Source organism: Aspergillus terreus, genomic scaffold (genome assembly GCF_000149615.1).
Source record: "Aspergillus terreus NIH2624 scaffold_3 genomic scaffold, whole genome shotgun sequence".
NCBI classification, from domain to species: domain Eukaryota; kingdom Fungi; phylum Ascomycota; class Eurotiomycetes; order Eurotiales; family Aspergillaceae; genus Aspergillus; species Aspergillus terreus.
In genome coordinates this window covers 296,850-317,006 of record NT_165926.1, presented here as the reverse complement: position 1 = coordinate 317,006, position 20,157 = coordinate 296,850, and the positions used below count along the sequence as shown (strand labels likewise).

Sequence of the window (20,157 nt, the reverse complement as noted above, 5' to 3'; positions counted from 1 at the left end):
CGTGACATGGTCAATGATTGCACGGACAGATCTTGAACGCAGATTGCGCAGAAAGACATCAACGGCCGTGCGTATAACAGAGGCGCATGCTGATAACCGAGCAGTAGAAGCACCCTTGGAATGTGCACGGTTATAGAGAGACCTCTCTGTAAAAAAAAATCGGAAGAGTGATTCAAAGATTTTGTAACACGCTTTGTCATTCAATGAGGCGCTGGCCAAATAATACCCGTTAACGCCGCCAGCCTGAAGAGCACTGAAGAGCACCAACTGGTTTCACGTACAGCTTCGAGTTTCGCTTGCTTTGCTGGAGAATGTGTTTCAGATCTGTCTTGTGTTAGTGAAATACAGGTAAAAGGTCTTATTCGGTCTGAATCTACCAGCCAAGCCATCGGTGCGATCTTTCTGCTTGTCCGACGACAGCAGCGACAATGCTTTCTCGACGGTAATTTCCGCCATGGCGATGTTTTGGTCTGTATACGCCGCACAGCCTCGGAGGAATCGTCCTTCAGCTCATAATAACTAGATGTTTCGACAATCACTCAATTCAACAAGTAGAATCATGTATCATGGTCAACAGCGTATGTGCAGCGGCATGAATGACGGGAGCGCGTGGAGCCCAGGTGTGGCTTGACCGAATAAGTAAGGTAAGCTCCGCCCGCCTTTTTGGGCCGGGATTTTTGGTCGCGTCCTCCGACCTTTTTTGGCCGCCGAACAAACATCCTCCTCCACCTCCGCAGGAACCCCCCAAAACCACCAACGCCATTCGAGGATGGGGGACACGGATACTGTGGCGGGCCTTCGCGGCCTATACCAGGATCTGTCGGCCCTTTCTGATTCTTCCTTTGTCAACATTGAGCGTCTTCGGGTGGAGTTGGAGTCTCACATCGAAGATTTTAGGAAGCTCCTAGACAAACCCACGAAGAACAACGCCAGTCGCCAGGCGGTTCTTTCAGGTAAAATGCCACCTGGACCTTTGTTTTCTACTTTTTGCAGCTCAATAGGAGCATCCCTATGTTGTTATGGCCTACTGACTTGTGTTTGCGACTGCAGGCAAGATCACCCTAGGCGATGTCGAATATTCAGTCAACGAAGAATTTCAACAAGGAGCGTTACAACTGGCGGATGCGCTGAATATTGATGAGCTTGATGCAGCAGCTATATTCCTCGGCGCTCAGGATGATGCTCAGGTGCTGGACCGACCCCCTCTCATCGCCGCGATCATGCGGTTCCACGAACGCCGGCACTTCTTGCTCGAAGCTTTGCGCCTCATTTTCCAGGAGTCTTTCGAAGTTGAGCACGAATTCGCGCAGGATATAATGCAGGAGATGGTAGCTTTCGTGGTTGAGATCAAAGACGGTCCTTTGCGCAATGCATCGCTGTACGCGCGGAAATGCATGAAATCGATGGAAGATATTGAACAATGGCTTTCCCTTCTCGCCGAACAGATTCAGAAAGCGTCTATCGTCGGTCAATCGGAGGATACCGATGTCATGGAGGCTATCGAGTACCAGCGTATCAGCCTCCTGCAACAACACGAGTCGTTGGGCGCTATTCTCTGCTATATGTTCAAGGGTCCTTACACCAGCTCGGAAGACCTTCGCATTCTTCTCAATCGCCTTAGGAAATTAGACCGGTTTGATGGCCTGCTTGTGCACTACATTCCCTCGATTATTGCCGCCTTCGTTCAGCACGGTTCTCCCGAAAGTCCCAGCTCGTACAAAGAGGCGCGGAGCTTGAACACAGCGGTCACCTCCACAAAAGACGGTCAGACGTGGATGCTCCCAACCTTTCACTCAGCTGTCGTTGCCCTCTGGCTGGCAGTTTATAGCGGATGGGATTTTGATGGACCTTCTTCGCCTATACCGGGGGTTGATCTTGAGAAGGAAGCGGAGGAGCGCACCAAGATGTTCATGACCGCGCTGGATGACGGGGGCTTGGATTTTATGCTGGCCATCTGCTATGGTGTCAATAATGAAGAATGGGCGGATCCCGCGCGCAGCGAATTGGTGGCTCTGTTGTTGAAAGAGAGCTCATCCGCCATGCTCGAGTCTGATGCGTGTGCTGGCTACCTCAAGGCCTTGCTCATGGAATATTTCGAGGTTTTCGCAGAATCGTGCATCGCCAACATGCCAGATGCAGTTCGGTTGTTGAAATCGGAAGAGGACTCGCAACGGCTGGATCAAATAACCGCCCTTAGGGATGGATTAACTTCTAGCCTTCATCGTGGGATTATCGAGGCTCGGACTCATCTGGAAACCTTCTTGATGGTAATGGCATTTGCCTTTGAACAGCGTCCGGATGCTGCACAGGAATTCTGGGCAGACCCCGATGGAAACCTGTATGGATTCCTACAGTGGGCTTCAAAGAGGCAAACTGTTCCCCGAGTCAGTGCCTTTTGCGAGCTGCTATGCTCCATTGCGGGAGGAGAAGAAAACGCCATCGCAGCGCACAAATTCCTTTCTGAGGAGGATAAGTATCTCTCCGCTAAATTCAAGAGGTCCACCTCCATGAACTGGTCACAGATGTTCGCGGAGCTCCAACTCTACGCAACCCGGGTTACCGAAAAACCCTCTGTTTCCAGCTCGCAGACGGTGTTACGTGCCAGGAAGTCGGAGCCCGCCGATATGAGTGAACCAGAGAGCCCGGTAATGCTGACCTGCTACCTCCGATTGCTCGGACATCTGTGTAAGCAGAGCGGCGCCATACGGGATTGGATGCTCCAACATCCCTCGTTCAACATCGTCTCTACCCTCTTAACTCTGTCTAACGGCCAAATACCGACACACTTGAGGGCTACCGTGTTCTCTACCTTGGCAGCTCTGATGACAGAAAGGTCTTCCCACAATGGCAACGAAATGTGGTTGTCGATCGATCAATGGATATCTGGTGGCAACGTAGGCGCTTCCGGGCTGGGCAAGGTCCCTCTCGTCTCGAACCCGCTTGTATGGCACGAGCAACAAGCATTCCAGAAGATCGGTGAGAGTTTCGACCAATCGAATGCCTTTGTGACTTTGATATATTCGATCACGGCACCATCGCTTGATGCAACTGAGTCCCATGTCTTATTGCCTTTCCCGGAATCCCTGGGCTCTTCCTATCGCATGCCTGGTATCGAGCCTTACATTGACTTCATTCTGGGCCACGCCCTGTCGAGGAGGATCCCCGACCTTAACGAACGCCAGACTCGATTGTTAACATACAATTGCTTGGACTTCGTGGTGACATGTTTGAGGTCTTTCAACGAGAATCTTGTGACCGTTCTCAGTCAGCCCTCAGTGCCATCTGACTCCCCCGTCAAAACTTCGTCGCTGATCAGCTATGTCCGTCTCCATCCGTTCGCACGAGTCGCGGAATGGTTGTTCAACGAAGACGTTCTGAAGGCATTGTTTGCAACTGCTCAACAAGACGTCAATGAGGTCGCCCGAGCATCATCTGACTCCATCTTGGTTCTTTCCTTGGTCAGAAGCCTCGAAGTAATGGATCTAATGATGGATCTTCAGTCAACATATCTCAACATTGTTCGCCCGTTGGTCAAGTCTCAGTCCGGTGGTACCAGGATCAATGTCGCAAATTCTTCACTCTCCGCTTTTGAGGACAGCGTCTTGAATAATTTGACGATCATTCCAGCTTTGTGTCTCTACTGCAGCACTGGACACGAGCAGCTTACTATCACCTCCATGGCTTTGTTGGAAAAGCTGTCCAGCTCAACTAAACTCAACAAAATCTCGTCCCCAGAGCTCATAAAATGGCGGTCGTCGAACAAGATTGTCGAAGTGCTGAGCACCGAGGTAGACGTGGACAGTGTCTCACGCCCTCTGGTGTCTCAAATGCAACCCGAACTACGAGAACTTGAGTCTGGTCCACAGGCTCCCGGCTACATTATCCGGGAGAGTCTCCTAGCACTTCTGAACAGCTGTCTTGGAATACTCAATGATCGACCCACCGTGGCTCATGTTCTCCTCGGTTTCAGGAGTGTTGGCAATATTCTCGACGTTCCATCAGAGGGCTTGTTTGCGAATTCGATGTCCTTGTTGCATGCTATTATTGGCTTCTTGCAAAGCTACCCAGACGAAGTGGATGGTAATGTCCTGCCGTGGATGGTGCACCTCAAGCGTATGGCGTTTGAAGTCTTGAAACATCTATGGTCTTCCAAGCTATCTTCCTACTTTACGCTTGCTGAAATGCGTTCGGCCCGTTTCCTGTCTACGATCCTCGCTAGTCAGCCCATAATCGGACCGAATACCCTGTGGGATGCACTACCGATCATTGCTGATGAATTTTGGATTTCCGAATCGACGACCGCTCTAGCAGAGTTCTTGCTCTATCGGAGCTACTTGTACGCATATGCAGCGACTGAAATTCGCTCGGCCGCGAAGATTGGTTCACCAACGCTTCAAGGAGATATCGTCTCGACCCTCTTTGGTAGCACAACATTGGAGACTGGAGATGCCGTGATGACTCCTACTGTCTTTGACCTCTTTGACTTCGCGGATCTGGACGTTCGGCAACAGTTCCAGCCACCCAATCTGTCACTTCTTCACGGTATCAATGTTGATCTTTGTGCCAAGCCTCAACCGGACGATTCCCTCATCCTGTATAATTTGGCCGAGGTGACAGAGCTCATCCAAATTAGAAAGCAGGAATTACTTTCCGGCGGCCAGCTGCGGCCCCAGGACGAAGAGCAGCTTTTGGCGGAAGCCGAAAACCTCACTCTGTTCATTCGGTCGACAAACCAAATCAGGCAAATCAACTATAACCGCTACCTCGCCCTGCGCTCTTGGACTGAGCTCATTACGACGATGTTGACGTGCTCCGAAATTGAGGGTGGTCGGAAGTCTACTTTTATCCTGCACACCATCCAACTGATCCTTCCCAAACTTGAGGTCGCCATTGAAGAAGACTTGCCAGAAGGGATTGAGCTAGCTCGACTCGCAGAAACTCTAGTCTCCAAGCTGGATGCCTCTGTAATCACGTCAAGCCCCTCGCGCCGTGGTGGGGATGTAATCGATGAGAAGCTCCATCAACTGTTCCAGATTTGCATTCGGGGCATTGTCCTGGCCACGGGAAATGTTACTCTCCGGGAAACATTCTACAACATTTGCTCCCTTTATATTGCGCGCATCATCTCTTCAGATGCTGCGCATGAAGGGATGAAGCACCATAGTCATCAGGTGGTGAAGACATCTGGTCCCGCTCTCATTGAGGCTATCTGTGACGACGCATACGCTGGACAAGAAACGTGTCGCGTGTCCGCCCTGTTGCTGCTTAACCTTTTTGCCGGTTTGGATAAACAATCAGACTCGACTTTGGCCGAATTAATATCGCAGTCGAACTACTTGAGTCTTTTCCTGGACGCAATTCGAACGTTGCCCATCGAACTACGGAATGCCCAAGCAAGCGGTAAGTCTTAACACAGAGACGCCATGAGGATTGTGACTAACCCTGCACGCAAAGATACACCACTCCTTCTGTCATACTATGAGTCACTCCTATCGCTGCTTCAACAACTGTGTCAAACAAAGAACGGGGCAATCCACGTCCTCAAAACTGGCCTGTTCCAAGCGGTGCGGGACTCGCAGCTTTTTGCTGCTGATCCTGACCTTGGTATCGGTGAGCATCCCCCTTGTTGAATAAACATCAGAGCTCTTCTAATAGGCTCTATAGACATCGACAACCCCGATGCTCTTCGTAAATACTATGATCTTCTAGGATCTGTGCTACGAGTCATTGTCTCTGCGGTGTTCTCACGTGGCCTGCACAATGAGCAGATGATGGAACAAACACGCTCGTTCCTCGTGGAAAATAGACAAAGCATGGTCGGTATATTCAAACGGCTTGCCAAGATCGGTGGAGCCGCTGCCGCAGCTCACCGTAACACTCTTGACGATTTAGCCAAGTCGTATATGGCGCTCGTCGCTGGTACAGACTTTTTAGAGGTATGTTGGCGAGCATATGGTGCCTGTCCCGAGAGCTTCGACTAATTGACGTATAGTATGAGGATGAAGAGGTGAAAGAGCGTATGGGACCTAGATTGTTCTCATGAGATGGGCGTAAGGCCATTGTAGATGATTATGGGAGTCACGGAATGACGTTATGGGAATGGTGCATTTGGATATAGTCGTATCCATAACATATAGGCTTGAATCTAAAAGAACTGAAATCACGCTCAATAGCAACACTTCTTACGATTCTCTATTGATCCGATTTCTAGGTAAGGAGTAGATAAACTGCCTGTGGTTTGTGTGGCTTGCATAACCAAGAGAACCCACGGACGTATTATCTTATCTCCGACTCAACGTCAGCCAAACTGCGGAGTCCTGAGATGCTCCAACTCTCTTCCACTTCATCCTCGCTGCCCGCCCACTTGCCCCTCGCTACGATTTTCCCCCATTGTCGTCCCATTGCTCCTGCGAAAACTGTCGCAATCCGAGTGAATTTGCCATGAGTCGTCCAGCTCAGCTGTCATCTGGATCCTTCCGTCGCTGAGCGCCCCTCTTCACCTCTCCTCTCGGACACAGCCGGGTAGATGCAGCAGAATCCGCGAGGCGCCACCGAACCGAGGAGCGGTAAGCGCAAGTGGACTGGCAAGCGGAAGCTCTCTGAGCAAGAGGACGCATCCCAGCAACCTCACCATCAGCAGACGACTATCTCAGAACTCCTGTCCAGAAACAACTCCCACCCGACGCCTCTCCAATCATCCCCGACCAACAAGCGTCTGCGCCTATCGTCTTCGCCGTCGGCTCCAACGCCTGCAGATAACGGGCAGGGACAGGGGTCCACCGACAGGATGTATAACTTCTCGAATCGGGAGTCCAAGCCCGGCGCGCCGCCCGTGTCTGGTCCGTCGTCCGCCACCAAACCTCGCCCATTCAACGCATCCTCTCGTCAAAACAACTTCACCCCCCACACCGGCGCGAAAAAACTCGTCGTGAAAAACCTCCGCACGGGCTCCCGACTAAACCAAGATTCGTACTTTGAAAAGGTCTGGGGTCAACTTGATGCGGCATTGGCGGCGATTTTCGACTGTGGAAAGCCGGACACATCGTTGGAAGAACTCTATAAGGGCGCCGAGAATGTGTGTCGCCAGGGAAGGGCCGCAGTGCTGGTCAAGAAGCTCCAAGACCGTTGTCGAGAGCATGTCTCCGGAAAGCTTCACGATACGCTGGTGGCCAAGGCCGGGAGCGGGAGTAATATTGATACGCTACGGGCGGTGGTCGAGGCATGGTCGGCCTGGCAGTCAAAGCTGGTATGTGGCGACTTATCCTCCAGACAACGTCAACCATTTGCTTGAGTTCAATCGCATTGACGTGAGGCAGGTAACCATCCGATGGATTTTCTACTACCTCGACCAATCTTTCCTCCTTCATTCCAAGGAATATCCCGTGATCCGCGAAATGGGATTAATCCAATTCCGACAGAACATCTTCACCGATCCTGTGCTCGAGCCCAAAATTCTACAGGGGGCATGCGACCTTATAGAAGCCGACCGTGACGAAGAGCAGAGTATGATTGCCGATTCCTCTCTGCTGCGAAATGCCATCGAACTTTTCCACGGCCTCGATGTTTACAGCAGCAATTTCGAACCGCTCTTTGTATCTGAATCAAGCAAGTTCTTTGCCTCTTGGGCCCAAAGGGAGGCGTCAGGCTACCTCGCAAACTTCGCGGAAAACAGTCACCGCCTGATCCAACGAGAAGTTGACCGATGCGAGCTATTTTCGCTCAACCGAAGCACCAAACAGAAGCTATCCGAGCTGCTTGATCAAGCCTTGGTGGCGGATCAGGAGGCGGTCCTACTTAATGAAAAGGACGTTCTTGGACTGTTGCGAGCCAGCAATAAAGTCGCTCTAGAGAAGCTCTATTCACTCCTCCAGAGACAAGACCTCGGTAGGAAGTTGAAGGGGGCTTTCAGCTCGTACATCATAGAAGAAGGCTCTGGTATTGTCTTCGACGATGAGAAAGAGGCAGAAATGGTTGCCCGTTTGTTGGACTTCAAACAGCAGCTTGATGAAACGTGGAATAACTCTTTTCATCGGAACGAGGAACTGGGCCATACACTGCGCGAGGCTTTCGAAACGTTCATGAACAAGGGCAGGAAGTCCGAGTCCACTGGAGGAACTGACAATCCCAAGACTGGTGAGATGATCGCCAAGTACGTGGACAGGTTACTCAAGGGTGGATGGAAGTTGCCTCCTGGGCGCAATGCGGATGACGTTCCGCTAGCTGACGAAGACGCCGAGATCAATCGCCAATTGGATCAGGTCCTAGATCTCTTCCGTTTTGTGCATGGGAAGGCAGTCTTTGAAGCCTTTTACAAGAACGACTTGGCCCGTCGGCTGCTGATGGGCCGCAGTGCCAGTGACGATGCGGAGAAGAGCATGCTTTCCCGACTCAAGACAGGTTAGTCTAATCTTTTTTAGCTCGTGTCTACTGTATCGATGTTGGGCTGACAAGATCAATCAGAATGTGGATCCAGCTTCACGCACAATCTGGAGTCCATGTTCAAGGACATGGATGTGGCACGAGACGAAATGGTGGCCTACAACTCTCTCCAGCGCGAGCGCCGACACCGTTTGCCCGTAGATCTGAACGTGAGCGTGCTCTCCTCCGCGTCATGGCCAACATACCCCGACGTCCAAGTCCGAATACCGCCGGAGATCGCCACCGCTGTCGACGACTTCGAGAAGTTCTACTACAACAAGTATCAGGGACGGAAACTCAACTGGAAGCATCAGCTGGCGCACTGCCAACTGCGGGCCCGATTTCCTAAAGGAGATAAGGAATTGGTAGTTAGTTCGTTCCAGGCTATCGTGCTCCTGTTGTTCAATGAGGTCCCGGAGGGAGGGTCTCTGAGTTATGCCCAGATCCAGGAAGCAACCAGTCTATGTCAGTACCGGCCGATTCTATCCCTCGTGCATTGTGGATTGCTAACCTTTATCTAGCCGACAAAGAACTGAAGCGCACACTGCAATCCCTCGCTTGTGCCAAGTATCGGGTACTCAGCAAGAAGCCGAAAGGGCGAGACGTCAACCCCACGGACGAGTTCTCGTATAACGCCGGGTTCTCTGATGCGAAGATGCGGATCAAGATCAATCAGATCCAGCTGAAGGAGACCAAGGAGGAGAACAAGACGACGCACGAGCGGGTGGCGGCCGATCGGCATTACGAAACGCAGGCAGCGATTGTGCGGATCATGAAGAGTCGTAAGACGATCACGCACCCGGAACTGGTAGCGGAGGTGATCAAGGCGACACGCAGCCGGGGAGTGTTGGAGCCGGCTGATATCAAGAAGAACATCGAGAAGTAAGTTTTTTTTTATTTGTCCATCACCGAGGAATCATTGCTGACGGAGTGCAGATTAATTGAAAAGGACTACATGGAACGGGAGGAGGGCAACCGGTACCAGTATGTAGCGTAGAATGTTCCAATGGCGTACATACGACTTTGTGTTGATTGACCATATTAATATGATGAGACCTATGAATACGCGAGAATATCCTCAATATATTATTATGAGGTCGTGTTAACTCACTTCCTGTGTTGTTGTCACTTTAGACGGTAGTTATATTAAGAGATCATGGCTCCTATCGATATCAATCTGGAGTAACTACATTTGAATGATATTGTATATTCTCATTGATCTAGGCTACACTCGGTGATCTTGCGCTAGTACTGACATCGGCAAGACGACCGGAGGAGCTCCGGTCCCACCGCGGTGCCGAGCCGAAGGATGGGGAATGGATTCCATGGGATTCGACTCGCGATTGTTCTAGGAGGAATTGGAAATATTCGAACGGTTCTCACAGAAAGTCATGACTGTTTACGATCGTCCTGCCTCGGCAATTCGGCCGAGACGCAGACAGAACCGATTGATCGACACAGGGGAGTGGGAGAGCCGCAGTGCAGGCTAGGACACGATAATCCAGAATACAATTATGGTTAGTTAGATTGCGTGTAGACAACAACCCTTGTTGCATCGCGCAGGCAACACTCGCCCGAGAAAGCCCAGCGACTCGGCAGAGAAGCCAGGGAAGGTCTGACGGGGGGTACGGCGCCGGAAGGGGCAATGTGTTGTGGCGGAATGCCGTGGTACAGGCAGGGTCTGTGCAGCTGGATGCGGATGTCGGATTGTCTACTGTACTGTTAGTACCTAAGACGGGTCTGGACTGGAGCTCCGGGAGTTCACGTGGATGTCTGAGCTTTTCAGGGACGGACGATCACGGCAGCAGCGAGAAGCAACGAGACAGACCGCGTACGCAAGCTGTCCCCTATCAATAGCCTGGGGCCGAATGGAGTAAGGATTGGCTCCAGATCTGACAGCGGAGAACGATGCGAGGCCCGCTTTTTTGGAAGGTCTCATGATCCCGTCGCATGTTGGGGGGTTCTTAGTGTTTCGTCGAAGATTCCATTACATTCATATACAGTACCTAGTGGATTGATAGGCCAATTGATGCTGCTGTTGTATTGACTGAGAAACTTCTGAACTCCGTAGATACTTCGTACTTATGAATACTCCGTAGAGGGTAAGGTATAGCATAGTGCTCTTCATACTTAGTACCTCTACTCCATATGTTCCGATCTACGCTGTACTCCGAGATTGTCTCAACAATCAGAACGTTATTCTCCGGTATTGCATATGACCTGCTTGGACAACTCATCGACCATCTAGTATCAGTAGGTACCTTAGTCTGGTGCAAGGGCGAAATCAGTCTCAGCGGATTATTAAGGTGGATGATGAATCCGGACGCATGAGGACCACAAAGTCCCAGAGTCGATGTTCACGTCTATCCTCACCGAATTTCCCCGGTATCAATTCCACTCATTCTACTTTATTTCCAAAGATGAAAACAAACGCCACTCCGCAAAGCAATTCTTGTCACGGGAAACTGATGGCTGGGCGGGAATGCCAGACAGGGTAAGCCGAAGCGCCGCTACAGTCCCGGTCCAGACCACAAACGATGAAAGGTACACTGGGGGTACCGTCTTGCTTTCCCCAAGTGAGGCAGCTCCAAGTACCACTAAGTACCACGGGGCCCCGACAGATACATCGCATAGTGGGGATGTTTCCATTCCAGTCCTCGATTCATGATTTCCTATCTGGGAAATGCCCCAGTTCTTCTACTGTCCATGTGAACAATAAAAAAAAATTAAAGTCAATCCAAAATAAAATAATCCAAAAGGGTCAAACCGGTTTGCCTAGACTGGTTACGCCATGCTGAAGTACTCAGAGCAGTTCTCCAGCTATTTATATTTCTTTCTCTGCCATCTCCCTCTGCTCTCCTTTCTTTCTCTCTGGATATCCTCTCCTCTGCTGCTCTTGTCCGGACAGTATCGCCGTCGTTCTCCGGCTACCTATCCGTCTCCCTCCTTCTCCCAGTCACATTCGCATATACTCCCATTGATACACCAACACTCTCTCACCACGGAGCCGTCCGGATTGACATCACCCCCACGTCGCTCATCTCTCCTCGATACCCCGGTTACTCCACCTGTCAAACTACTGTAACTACTGTGAGTTGCGCCGGCGAATAACAGATCCCTCGGTCCTCGCGTGTTTCCAGTTTTCGATGCACGCGCAAAAGAGAGACAACAGAGAGAGCCTCCGGAACTGACCTCTCCAGTCCAGGCGAACCGATTACTCCACTTTCCCCGCCTCTAAACAGACGGGACACCGATTGTACGAGTTGCGATACTCGTGTTTCCCCTTGTTCCCTGGCCGCGAATTCTCCCGCTGTCTTCCTTGGGGCCAGTTTCGCCCAGAAACCAGTCGCACTCCGATTTCTTAGCGGCCCAAGCGACCTCGTTCGTCTATAAAAAGGAGACCGCAATCGCTGCAGTCGAGTGTCTATTCTCCGATTTCCTCGCCAGCGTTTTCCTGGTTGCGTATTTCTCCCGCTCACGACTATCCGGGCATCCCCACTTGCGCCGGATTCAAACGTCATACCCCATCTTCCGCCTACAACCGTTTCCGATCAACACGCATCATGCAGAGTACGTCCATTCCCATTCCTTGATGCAACTTCGTTCTCCCCCCACTATTTCGTTCCATCGAGTTTGCAGTGATGTTGGGACGATTGACGTCCTCCCTCCTCCACGGACGATCCCTCCGCATTTTTCCCCATGCTCCTGTGAACTCCTCTTTTTTCTCCACAAAAATCTACCCAAACTCCGGTTATCCTGCATTGGTCTATCCGCTAACGCCGACCCTCTCAGCCAAACACTTTTTTGATGACCCGGACCATCTGGTCCGCACGGCTCTCCACTCTCTCACCCTCACAAATCCCGCTCTTGCCTTCGACCCCGAAAATAAGGTCATCTTCCGTCGTCCCGAAGCTGTCACAAAGAACAAGGTCGCCATCGTCTCCGGTGGTGGCTCGGGCCATGAACCGGCCTTCGCGGGCTTCGTGGGTCGCGGTTTCTTAGATGCCTCGGCCGCGGGCACCATCTTCGCCTCGCCCTCCGCCGAGCAGATCCGCAAGGCTGCAATGGACTTCGTTGACAATGAGAAGGGTGTCCTCATCATTCCCATGAACTACACCGGTGATGTGCTCAACTTCGGTATGGCTGCTGAGAAGGCGCGGGCCGCCGGAATCAAGACCGAGTTCTTTGCCATCAACGATGACGCCGGTGTCGGTAAGAAGAAGGGCGGCAAGGTTGGCCGTCGTGGAATCGGCGGTGGAGTCCTGATCCTGAAGATCGTCAGCGCCTTGGCTGAGGCTGGGTAAGTTTGGAATGCAATGCTCCAGGCTGCTGTCCAGAGTGCTAACTATGGTCCAGTGGTTCCCTCGAGGAAGTCTACCGCACTGCTCAGTTCGCAAACCAGAACCTCGCCTCAGTGGGTTCGTCTTTGGAACATGTCCACATTCCTGGTCGAGAGCCAGTGGGCGACTCCATCCCTCATGGTGAAGTCGAGGTCGGAATGGGCATTCACAATGAACCCGGCTCTCACCGGGTGAAGGCCACCCTTCCGGAACTCGTCGAGACCATGCTCTTCCAGATCCTGGACCACAACGATCCTGACCGTGCTTTCCTCACTCACCAGCCTGGTGATGAGTTTGTGCTGTTGATCAACAACCTGGGCAGTGTCAGCACCCTCGAACTGTCCGGTATCACCGATGAGGTTTACCGCCAGCTGGAGCGCAACCACAACATCAAGCCCATCCGGGTCATCCAGGGAACCTTCCTGACCAGTCTGAACGGTCTGGGCTTCAGCATCTCTCTTCTCAAGCTTGCGGATAATGGCCTGGGTCCCGGAAAGTCGTTCCTTGAGCTTCTCGATGCTCCTGCGGAGGCCGTGGGTTGGTCCGCGCCCATTCGCCCATCCACCTGGGCCCACCGCTCCGACGCGCCTGTGGAGACCAAGAAGACCCGTCGCGCGGAAGATCAACCCTCCAACGTGAAGCGTATGTCCCTCTCCGCTCTAATGTATCCGTCCCATAACTGACAACATTTGCAGTGGATCCCGCCGTCCTCAAGAAGGTTCTGGGAGCCGGTCTCAAGAGAGTCATTGCGGCCGAGCCCCAGGTCACCCGCTACGATACCATCGTTGGCGACGGTGACTGTGGCGTGGGCTTGAAGCGTGGTGCCGAGGCGGTTCAAGCGCTCCTGGACGACCCCTCCGCCAACCTCACCGATGATGTGGTGCAAGCGGTGAACCGCATTGTCACCGTCGTGGAGAACACCATGGACGGTACCTCAGGCGCAATCTATGCCATCTTCCTTAACTCTCTGGCTCACGGTCTGCGCGAGCAGGACAAGGGGTCTGCCACCCCCGCCAACGCGGAAGTCTGGGCCGCGGCCCTCAAGTACTCCCGCACCGCGCTGGCTAAGTACACCCCGGCTCAGCCCGGCGACCGCACCATGATCGACGCCCTTGTGCCCTTCTGCGAGACCCTCCTCCAGAGCAAGGACGTGCATGCGGCCGCCAAGGCAGCCAACGACGGCGCCGAGGCGACCAAGGCCATGAAGGCCAGCCTGGGACGCACCGTCTACGTGGGCGGCGAAGAAGAGTGGGTGGGCAAGGTGCCCGACCCTGGCGCGTATGGTCTGGCGGAGTTCCTGACTGGCATCGCCGACGCTATCTAATGAGTGGGATCGATCTTCTTCACGCGGTACATAATGCATCGCAGCATGTGTCTTAATATAATTGACGACCGTAATGACGGATTGTTTATCTGGGTTAGCTTAGGACTGGTTCCAATGAAAGCATGTTCTGTTATCCTATGTGGTGAATTTTCCTCGAAGCTCGTAGCTCCAGTGATTATGAGACCCCAACCAGTTAAGGTAGTATAGGTTCGGTAATGCGAAGATCAAGATGGCCAACAATGGTTCTCATGCCTTGTGTGGGCTAGTATTACATATATGCATTCCGACTTGAGCATCGTATCGATTTCTGTGCCCTCATGAGCCACGTCCACCCTGACTGGCTCATCCTCGACCAGCCAGATCAAACCCGAACATGTCTATCGTAATGGGACAGGACACAGACAAAGTATTCTAGCTCGATTTTTCAAAACTTTTCGAAGGATCAGACCAAACAAACGCCAGAGCTATCCCCTCGTGATATGAGAAAATCATCGGACGGACATAGAGTTCCAATGAGGAAGGAAAAGATGGGAAACCCCTGTCGATTGCAATACGGCGAGGCAGACGCACGCACGTACCCCTCGTACACAAAACTTCGCGAGGAATCGTAGGGGAGGGTATCGATGTCAAATCATGGTATGTCTTTTTTTCGTTCCAGATCGAACGGGGGAGAAGAGCCGCAGACCAAAACCCCGCCACGTGATAATGATGAGGATGCCTCAGCTCAGCAGAACGAGGATGACGGAATCACCGCGCAAGAACCTGGGAGGGTTAGCGGAGACCCGAAAGAGACAAATAAGTGGAGGATGCGGAAATCGTACATCTTGCTGATAAAGCGGTCCTTGTTGACACCCTTGCCCTTGCTACCCTTGGGCTTTTCCGTCCACATCTCCTTGACGTTCTCCAGCACCATGTTGCAGTGGCGATCGAAGGCCTTGACTCGCGCGAGCAACTTGCGGTTGTTCCGGCATGAGATCAGCACCTGGGTGTGTGTGCGGGTGGCGGTCTGAAGGAGAGAGAGGGGACCGGCGGTGAGCTCATGTTCCTCGACGAGAGAGACCTCGTATTCACTGGATGAGAGAGAGAGGTTAGATGGTGGAATGGATGGATGGGATTATATGCGACAGGTATAGCTTCGATAGCTCGAGTGGATGGAGGCATCATGTGATGATGATGGTTTCAGATGGAATGTGGCAGAAAGCGGCATTTTCAAGCTTCATCAATGATTGGGCGATAGGAGGAAACGTACGTGAGCTCGCTCTTGGGCTTGTTCAGAAGATCTCTGCGGGATTGGACGAAATGGTTAGCAAAATGGAACACCGACGAGGAACAACGGGACGATGAGTCATGGCATGATCACCAGGGGCGGGGTAACATACTGGATCTTAGGATCGGACGACATGGTGGGAGGATATAAAGGGAGGACGAGAGGACAGAGACAGAGGAGGGATGGGACAGTATCGACGACGGGAGTCTCGATATCAGCGACTTGTGAACTTGCGGCTTTTCTTGGCACGGTAGGTCACGTGCCGCGCGTGTTTGCCGTGTTTGCGCCTCCCGCGCGATTGGCTGCGTTCCCGTCACGTCGCGTCCGACACGCCTGCGGATCATCCCAGCTTCACGATCCCCATCTGCAAGGCGTTTTCTTTTCTTCTTCCTCTTCCTCCTCCGCTTCCCTCCCAACCTCCCTCAATCTGACTTCTTCTCGCTCTCCCTCGCGTCTGGCTTTGCAGAACTCCTCCCTCGACCGGCATCCTCGAAGCTTGTTCTTCACCGCATCTTCGCTTCCTTCCTTCCCGCGTCCGCATTCCAGTCGCTCTGCTCCCCGCGACCTTGTTGCATAGGTAGACGCATACCGCTGCATTCTCTCCGTCGCCGTCGATCCACCAACCATCCTCCTATGGGGAGAGACAAAAAGGGGAGGGTAGACGCACACTCGAAGAATACTCGTTCCCTAACCGATTTTCGACGCATCTCCCTCGCGTAACTTATTCTTCCTCGATCACGTTTCCGACTACCCCGTTTCTCGCCTGTAACTGGCCTCTTTCCTACCGACCAGTTCCTGTTCCTAGATTACCCTCCGGAATTCGTTTTTCGGCTTATTGTGCTTATGGTTAGCACTCATAATCGGGTGGCATGGAATCTCAGGACGGGATTTCCGTCCGGCCCATGAGGCGTGAGTCTCCCATGTGTGGACGTGCATTCAGCCATGGATACTAACCATTGAACCCGGATGTCACAGTGAAGGTACTATACACTTTCGATGATGCAAGCAAAACGAATTGCCTGGCCCGGTGGCCTCACCTTCTCGACATCCAAACCGCGGCCCTGGACGAAAAAACCCAGATCGGGGTCATCGAGCTAAAAACTTGCATCCAGGCCATTGTCTCCGCAAGGTTTGACTTTTCGCGTCTCAGGTCGCTCTGATAGCCATGGCTAACGTGTGCTTCCCTCTACAGTCCCGAATTAGTAGCCAAGCTCGGACAAGATTATACGGTTTACGCCTACGACTACTCCGAATATGAGACTCCCCTGGTTGGTCAAGGCATGTTGTCATGGGTTCTCGCGTCGGCCTCGCCCACGCCCCACGCACCAGCACACCAATCGAAGACCATGGTGACGGGCCGTGTGTGCAAGAATGTGCTGGGGCTATTCTCGAAAGGTGCCCAGGAAACCCTGGAGGTCAAGTTGCGGCTGGTCCCTGTTCCCACCGTGATGCAAAGCGAATATCTCGAGAGCATGCAAAAGTACCGGGAACTGAGTAATGTCATCCCCCACGAATTCGACGCCCAATCCTGGACAAACTTTGTCCGTCAAAACCCTTGTTTGATGTCCGCACCCCCTGTCCAACCAGACAGAACGGCGTCACCCATGGATCATGCCGGAATTGAGCGATTCCACCAACTGCTCAGCGAGGGGTCGACTCCGCGTGAATTTCCCTCCGTCAACAGCAACGGTAACTTCCGTTCAGTGTCACCCACGCAGTCCGTGCGGAGCAGGGTCTCGACTCCGGGCGTCCAACCTTCGGGCCACCAGCAACTGGAGTTGATGTCTCAGGCACAGCCACAGCTAACGCAAATGCGACCCCAATTGGAAAGAGCCCACAGCGATGTCATCCGCCCTTCTTCAAGTGCCTCCATGCGCGATTCGGAGTTCCCTATCCTGACGCGATACGACAGCCGCAGGGGTTCCGTCCAATCCGGGTATGGTAGCGGCGAAGAGTCTGCGGAGCAACAGCCACGTAAGCGGGCGAAGCTGTACCGGGCTGATGGGCCTGGAAAGCTGGATCTCAACATTGAGAGGCAACCCAGTTCCCTGCGTGTAGCCGCTAGCACCGCCGCGTCTGTTCGCATTCACCGTCCCACGCCTGTGAACCCCTCCATTGCTGCCGCTCAGAACTCAAACGAGGAACCTGTTCGGCCACCAACGCCTATCTCGATGTCCAACGATCTCCCCCGCCGCTCTCGTCCTGCCCCGAGTCTTCTCCGCGAGTCCTCTGTTCAGAGCCATAACCAATACACATCTCCTTACCCTGCAAGCGACGATCCTACACCTGGTGAGCCTAGTATGCATTCTCCGGAAGAGTCTCGCTATCAAGGACTCTTCGAGCCCTCGTTCACCATGCCATCCTCGCCTCCTGTGCTAGACTGCGGGTTCCCAACGCGGTCAAGTCCTGTCCTGCCGCCGATGGTCACTGACCCAGACTCTGGCTTCATGAGCGGCGGAATCGATGAGCTCTTGGATGAAGACATTGGAACGCCCCTGGAAGACTGCACGGCTTCTGTTCCAAACGAGCGTACGGCTCGTCCTACCATCCAGCCTAGCTCCCCCGTTCCTGCTCCTGCTATTCCGGAAAACCAGGCCGATAATGCCACTGGAACCGATGGATCTAGAGACCAGCGTACCAAGGAGACCACCCCAGCGCGTCCTCGAGCTCCGGCCAGTGCCGCGGGCTCCAGGCCGTCTTCTCGCGCCAGCTTTCGTCAAGGACCCAAGCCCTTAGCTCCGGCTCCCATGTCACAGAGCGAACTGGAGCATCTTATCAGTGCAATACCCGCAAGCGACCCAGTCATGCCGACGCAGCCCCAAGCTCCGCAACATAACGCCGGTTCTGGCCCCATGAGCGATTTTACAGCTGCTGAGACGCCTGCTCCCCAGCCCGTTCCCGAGGATGGAAAAGTTCGCAGTGGGGCAGGAGCACGGCGGCTAAAGCAAGTCCAAGCTCGACTCGATAGATGCATCCGCGATGGACAGGTCCCCCCTTACTGTGAGAACTGCGGGGCGATCGAAACGCCTACATGGCGTAGGGCCTGGTCGAAGGAGATTGAGGGCAGCGAGGAAGAAGCCAACGAGATGACAAAAGATCCCACTTCCCTATTCTGGCACGCTCTCGAGCGGGATGACCAGGAGAAGGTCATCAAATTCAAGCTTGTGAAGAAGAGCCTGGCCGACGTGGACAACGATTTCCACCAAATCCTTCTTTGCAACCGTAAGTGCTCGTTGTTTTGGGGCTGACACTTCCTTTACTAACAAAGAAAAAAGCCTGCGGTCTTTGGCTCCACAAGTTCAAATGCATGCGTCCAGAAAACCGATGGAACAAAAATGTCAGCAGTAAAAGAAAGCGGCCCCCAAGAAACCGAAAGAGAGGAGGCCCGCTCTCCAGCAACAATTCCTCCGCAAAGAGCCGCAGCCGGGCTGGGTCGAGCAAGGTTGAAGGATCATCTCCAGGAGCGTCCGATGCATCGTCGCCGGCGGGTGAAGACGGGACAACACCACATGGGGATAATGACAACAACGCCGAAAACGTCAACAATGAGCCAGATAACGATGACGACGTTCAAGAACATCCCTCCAAGCGCCGTCGTGCGAATAGTATGGAACCGCGGAGTTCATCGGACATGGCCGGAAGCCGCTGGCAAGAGCAAGATCCCGTCGAGGCACTCCGGCGGGCGATTCAGTCCAGCCCCGCTCGGAATCTTGAGAGACGCAATACTACAGTGGCGGGTGAGAATAGCCTTACTCCTAAGCCTGTGAGGAGAGTGCTGTTTCCTAATGCCCAGGCCGAGGGCGGGCCTCTGAAACCTCTAGGCGAGTCCGTTATGAACAGTCCCCGTCGTAGCCCTCGCATCGCCTCGCGCGACGACAAGCGGCCCCAAGACAAGGAGAACGGCGGCGTCTCTGACATTGACCGTCTCTTCGAGAGTCCGACGTTCGAGTTCGACCTCCCCACGAGTCCGACGCCGAGACGACGGAACCCTCGGGCTGGCGAGAAGCGACTTTCTCTGCCGTGCAATTCGCCGTCGGCGTCTAGAACACGCGCGGACTTTTACTCGGACTCATCGCCAACCAAGCTCACGGCGCAGAGGCTCCAACGCGTTCAGAGTAGCCCGGGTACGCCACGCCATAACAAAACACCCAAGAACCCGCGTTCTCAGATGTCGCAGCTGCCGTCCTTGCCTGAGGATGCGTTCGGCACGGACGCATTTGGGAGCATGGACAATATGATTGTCGACATCTTCTCTGATGCATCTGCGGCCAATGCGGACTCTTTGTTTGCGTTTGAGGCATCCAAAGGCCCATCCGGCAGCAACTGGGCGGAATGGCTTCCGTCAGACTATGTGTCGCCCACGGGCTCAGATGACCATCAGAACGGTGGAGAGCAAGGCGATATCTCTGGAGATCTGATCGATGCCATCCTCTCGGATCCGCACGTTCAAAAGGAGAACCTCCAGAACCTTGACATCTTCAACTACGGAGGCTCCAATCTTCTTGATTCGGGCATCTTCAACTCGGACTCGCTGCACGAGAGCATCATGGAGCTCAGTGCAAAGGCGAGATCTTCGGCAGGCTCGCCCAACAAGGAGCAGACCGAAATAAATAATGCTTGATGAGTTTCTTTTGTTTTACTTCCTTCGACAAGAGTCGGAGTAACCATCGCTACATTTCTTGTTATCCTTTTTACAGCGACGGCGTTCATGGATACAATATGGCATCCAGTCCTGGGTTATTCCATCGTTTGGGATCGGGCATTTTTACGTGTTACGTTTGTTTGGGTATAGATACCTTAAGTATTAG

At 53.1% G+C, this 20,157-nt stretch overlaps 5 protein-coding genes across 5 annotated transcripts; 4 read left to right on the top strand and 1 right to left on the bottom strand.

The window, feature by feature from the left end:
• Positions 1-769: 769 nt before the first annotated feature.
• Positions 770-6,043, top strand: ATEG_02001 (nuclear pore complex Nup192/Nup205 family protein; the record flags this gene model as incomplete). The annotated part of the gene is made up of 5 exons (XM_001211179.1): positions 770-953; positions 1,051-5,400; positions 5,455-5,610; positions 5,665-5,936; positions 5,993-6,043. The coding sequence occupies 5 exons, from the start codon at positions 770-772 to the stop codon at positions 6,041-6,043; spliced, it is 5,013 nt and encodes a 1,670-aa protein (XP_001211179.1).
• Positions 6,044-6,787: 744 nt separating this feature from the next.
• Positions 6,788-9,415, top strand: ATEG_02000 (cullin family protein; the record flags this gene model as incomplete). Its single annotated transcript, XM_001211178.1, has 5 exons — positions 6,788-7,246; positions 7,317-8,397; positions 8,461-8,883; positions 8,940-9,300; positions 9,355-9,415. 5 exons carry the CDS (start codon positions 6,788-6,790, stop codon positions 9,413-9,415), a joined length of 2,385 nt encoding a protein of 794 aa, XP_001211178.1.
• Positions 9,416-11,981: 2,566 nt separating this feature from the next.
• On the top strand, positions 11,982-14,082 carry ATEG_01999 (putative dihydroxyacetone kinase (DakA); the record flags this gene model as incomplete). Its single annotated transcript, XM_001211177.1, has 4 exons — positions 11,982-11,988; positions 12,211-12,718; positions 12,775-13,400; positions 13,454-14,082. 4 exons carry the CDS (start codon positions 11,982-11,984, stop codon positions 14,080-14,082), a joined length of 1,770 nt encoding a protein of 589 aa, XP_001211177.1.
• A 719-nt stretch (positions 14,083-14,801) lies between these two features.
• ATEG_01998 (mRNA splicing protein SMD2) lies at positions 14,802-15,484 on the bottom strand (the record flags this gene model as incomplete). Its single annotated transcript, XM_001211176.1, has 4 exons — positions 14,802-14,844; positions 14,904-15,152; positions 15,332-15,364; positions 15,462-15,484. The coding sequence occupies 4 exons, from the start codon at positions 15,482-15,484 to the stop codon at positions 14,802-14,804; spliced, it is 348 nt and encodes a 115-aa protein (XP_001211176.1).
• Positions 15,485-16,218: 734 nt separating this feature from the next.
• On the top strand, positions 16,219-19,970 carry ATEG_01997 (putative GATA transcription factor (Ams2); the record flags this gene model as incomplete). Its single annotated transcript, XM_001211175.1, has 4 exons — positions 16,219-16,258; positions 16,325-16,478; positions 16,542-18,571; positions 18,625-19,970. 4 exons carry the CDS (start codon positions 16,219-16,221, stop codon positions 19,968-19,970), a joined length of 3,570 nt encoding a protein of 1,189 aa, XP_001211175.1.
• Positions 19,971-20,157: the final 187 nt, after the last annotated feature.